The sequence below is a fragment of the Sinocyclocheilus anshuiensis genome, unplaced genomic scaffold, assembly GCF_001515605.1.
Source record: "Sinocyclocheilus anshuiensis isolate Anshui unplaced genomic scaffold, SAMN03320099.WGS_v1.1 scaffold1052, whole genome shotgun sequence".
Lineage (NCBI taxonomy): Eukaryota > Metazoa > Chordata > Actinopteri > Cypriniformes > Cyprinidae > Sinocyclocheilus > Sinocyclocheilus anshuiensis.
In genome coordinates, this window is record NW_015549556.1 from 22,672 (window position 1) to 26,598 (window position 3,927).

The 3,927-nt window shown below is 31.8% G+C and overlaps 1 protein-coding gene across 1 annotated transcript in view; it reads left to right on the top strand.

The window, feature by feature from the left end:
• The window catches only part of LOC107656967 (CD276 antigen homolog), a gene marked incomplete at its 5' end in the record, with an annotated part of 56,430 nt that overhangs the window by 18,876 nt on the left and 33,627 nt on the right, over window positions 1-3,927 (top strand). Inside the window, one exon of the mRNA XM_016444929.1 lies at window positions 3,609-3,743. Coding sequence (XP_016300415.1) covers window positions 3,609-3,743 — 135 coding nt within the window. The remainder of the gene's footprint in view (window positions 1-3,608; window positions 3,744-3,927) is intronic.

A 3,927-nucleotide genomic window follows, 5' to 3' on the forward strand; every position in this document is an offset into this window, starting at 1 on the left:
GTGTGTGTGTGTGTGTGTGTGTGTGTGTGTGTGAGTGTGAGTGTGTGTGTGTGTGTGTGTACATATGCTTTAGATGGATGACTTTCGGCAATGTGTAGGATCTTGCTGTTGTCTTGTGCCTTGCAAAGTGTTTCATTTATTTTGTTTTTATATTAATTTATTTATGTTGTGTTATTTTTTTATTTTGTTCTATATTATTTTATTATTATTATTTTTTTATTCATTTTTAATTTTAATTAAATTTGCCTTATTTTGTTTTATTTTATTTTCATTACTTTTTCGTCATAGAAGATAATTGAAGGTTACATAATTCCAAACCCTACAATTTATATATATATAAATATAGCTCTGTCTCTGTAATAAATCAATTTGTAATACAATACAATGGTGATACAACAGTTTTATATTGTAACATCATTTTTTTTTATTTGATTGAATTGTGTTTGTTTTTAATTAATTTCATTTTTTGTATTTTATTTGTTTTGGTTTTATTAAATTTATTATTTTATTTTAATTAATTTATTCAAATTTTATTCTAGTTCATTTAATCATTTCTATTATATTCTATTCTAGTCTAATCTAGTTTATTCTATTCTATTCTATTCTATTCCCTGTTTGTTGTTGAAAATCACAGAAGTTTACATAATTCCACTACCTACAATTTACAATACAGCAGTTATTTATTGTAGCATCATTTTTCACTTTTTTGCAAGTTTGCAATGCTTCGACTCATCTCTGTGATTGATATTTTACAATCCCAATAGAGCAGTAAGATAGAAAAAAATACTTCCGTAAGGGAGTAATGGTCATTTCTGAGCTCTGTTCGTCCAGACTGCAATACTGGAACATGTTGTTGGAGATGTGAGCGATATAAAATCCTCGTATGCGTCTGCACGCAGAATCCAGACACTTGAGAAAGTGTTGGGGGTGAGAGCCAAGATGTGCGTTCGTCCTTGTGTGTCTTTGGCAACTGAGAAAGAGATGAATAAGGGCTTCCAGAGGAAGATGATGGGTGATGAGAGACGTTTGGGATATATCTATAACAGAGGGAAACAAAATCACATTAGATTTGTTATTTTATTTTTATCCTAGCTGTCGTAGAAATTCATAGATGGTTATATAATTCCTCTACCTACAATCTGAGACATTAACATGCCTGTGAGGCCCAATATAATATGATAAAATATAATATGATATAATATGATTAGACAGCGCTTTGGTTTTTCAGACAGCCAGAGCAGAAATACGACAAAACAGTGGTCAAATCATCCAATTTTGCCCTAAATGTTTTCCTAACAACATGATGTTTGACCTCGGTTCATAAGAGGTTGAGAAAAATTGTATCCTTACAGTTATGAAATTTCATAAGCATCTTCATGGCGTCTGATTTAAACTTTCTCTGACCTTCGTTAATGAGCGCTGACTGATTGGTCTCCATGAGCTCTGTATGGAGGAGCACATCACACTTTCACCTTGTTCAGCTCGTCTGGCCCAAAAATAAAGAAATAAATAGCCGTGAATTTAATCAGCTGTCCTGTTAACCTTTAGGAGAGGTTTTTAAACATACGGAGAGTGTGATTCTGTCAGTGTCCACACCTTCTCTTCAGCAGCTTTCTCTGCGCTTCTACAAATGATAACAAATCTGGCCGCCTTCATCTGAGGCTTTGTCTTTCTCAGGGGCCGCATCAATACATCGATATATATCCTCTGTCAGCCGTCCGCTGCAGATCATCTCTGTCTGCCAGTTACCGAGGGAAATAAAGCCCGATTTCGCAGCGCTTTGCTTTCTTATTGACTTTTTTTGAGCATGGCATGTTTGAGCGGATACTTACATGGACAGCACTCAAAGACATTAATAAACAAGCAGCTGTAGTATTGATTTCTAAGCATACGCAATTACTGCCCGTCACATTTGTGTCGAGCCTACCTTTATCTTTTGGCTGTGAGGAGGATGCTGGTATTTTTTTTAAACGCTCATTATTATCACAGTCGCCCACCCAGAAGTTCAAGAGCCGTCAGTGGAGAAACGAGAGGCTGCTTTTAATGTGTCAGAAACTGCAGTCGGCTGCAATCAGCTTTAGATGTTTAGAACAGCTTTTATGTTTTCAGCATTAGAGCGATGTCTTTCTAGTTTTTCATATTGTTTGTTATTTTATTTTAATTTTTTTATTTATTTTGTCTTATTTTATATTTGTTTAATTTAATTCATTTGTAATTAATTTTATTTTGTCTTATTGTTTGTTTTTATTTTATTATTATTTTATTTGTATTTCATTCATTTGAATTATTTTTGTCTTATTATTTATTTTTTTATTTTATTTATTTTCTTATTTTATATATTTTTTATTTTTTTATTATTTATTTATTACAATTTTTAGCATTTCTATTTTATTATTTTATTACTTTATTTTATTATTCTATTTTATGTTGTAATTTTTATTGTTTGTTTTAGATTTTATTATAATTTTTGTTTCATTTAATTGCAATTTATTTTGTCCTTTTATTTTATTTTTATTTTTTATTTTTTTTACTTATTTTTGTTTCATTTAATTTGTAATTAATTCTATTTGTCTTATTGTTGGTTTTTATTCTATTTTACTGTTTTATTTGCATTTCATTTATTTTAATTATTTTTGTCTTATTATTCTTTCCTTATTTTATTTTATACAAAAATATAAAAATAAAATAATTTTCTTTCAGTGTAATGATTCTTTTGGTATCTGTCCCACTTAATACTAAATACACTGAAGAAAATGGAGTACAATTTACTTTTAAAATGCTAGGAAACCATTTTCATTCAGAAATTGCCAGTAAATTTCACAAATTTCACAAAAAAAAAGATTGAATTAAAAATGAAATTATCGGCTAAAAATAATATGTATAGGCTCCAGATAATAGTATTCCAATAATGTTTTATTTTACTTTGGGGAAAAAAAAGAAAAGATTATTATTATTATTATTATAAAGATTATTATTTCTACATTGTAAAATAATGATTTCCAAGTTTTACCGTTTTTTTTTTTTACTTCATTTTATTTTTTATTAAATAAATAATTAAAAACAACTGTCATTAATGTACCATTATTACAACAAACGTCTGTTGAAAAGAGTTTGTGTCACAGACAGAATCAGCGTTCGCAACTAAATAATGATGAAGCTAATGTGACATTTCAGATAATGGGTTTGTGTGGCATTCTGTGCAGATGTGTTGGAATTAAAAGCTGCTCACAGATTGAACGCTCTGTAATTGCTGTTGATAAATGATAAAGTGGAGCTTCGATCATTTTCTGTTCAGTTCTGTCAAATGTTAACCACGATGGCTTTAAAACTCAATTAAATATCTAATTATCTGCAGAAATCACAGTATCCATCTAACTGCGATATTTGATTGGTATTGGAATCTGTGATATTGATATTGATGTTGATAGTACTTGATACTGGATTACAAAATAAATAAATAAATGATATGATATGCATACAGTTTGATCCCTTCCTCCATACGAGTCGCTCAGAGCATGGACACTGAGACAGTTCTGTCGTTCTGTGATTGTGTGTTTGATGCTGATGATGATGATGAACCTGATGAAGCTGATGTCTGTCGTCTGCAGCTCAGGGTCTGGTGTTTCCTCCGCTGGCGCTCTGGCTGACCGTGGCTCTGGCCGTGTGTTTGCTGGCTCTGCTGGTGGCTCTGGCCGTCGTCTGCCGCAGGAAGATCAGAGAGAGCTGTGAGGAGATGAGAGCCGGTGAGGAACACATTCTGGCTACACAAGACTTTCTAACTAACAAGAGAATGTTTCAGTGGTCCTTTTTAATGGACACCATGTAGTCAAACACATTAGTCTTTGCTCCTAGAGGCTCAGATTAGTGTGTATACTCACACACACACACACACACACTCTCACACACACACTCACACACACGCACACA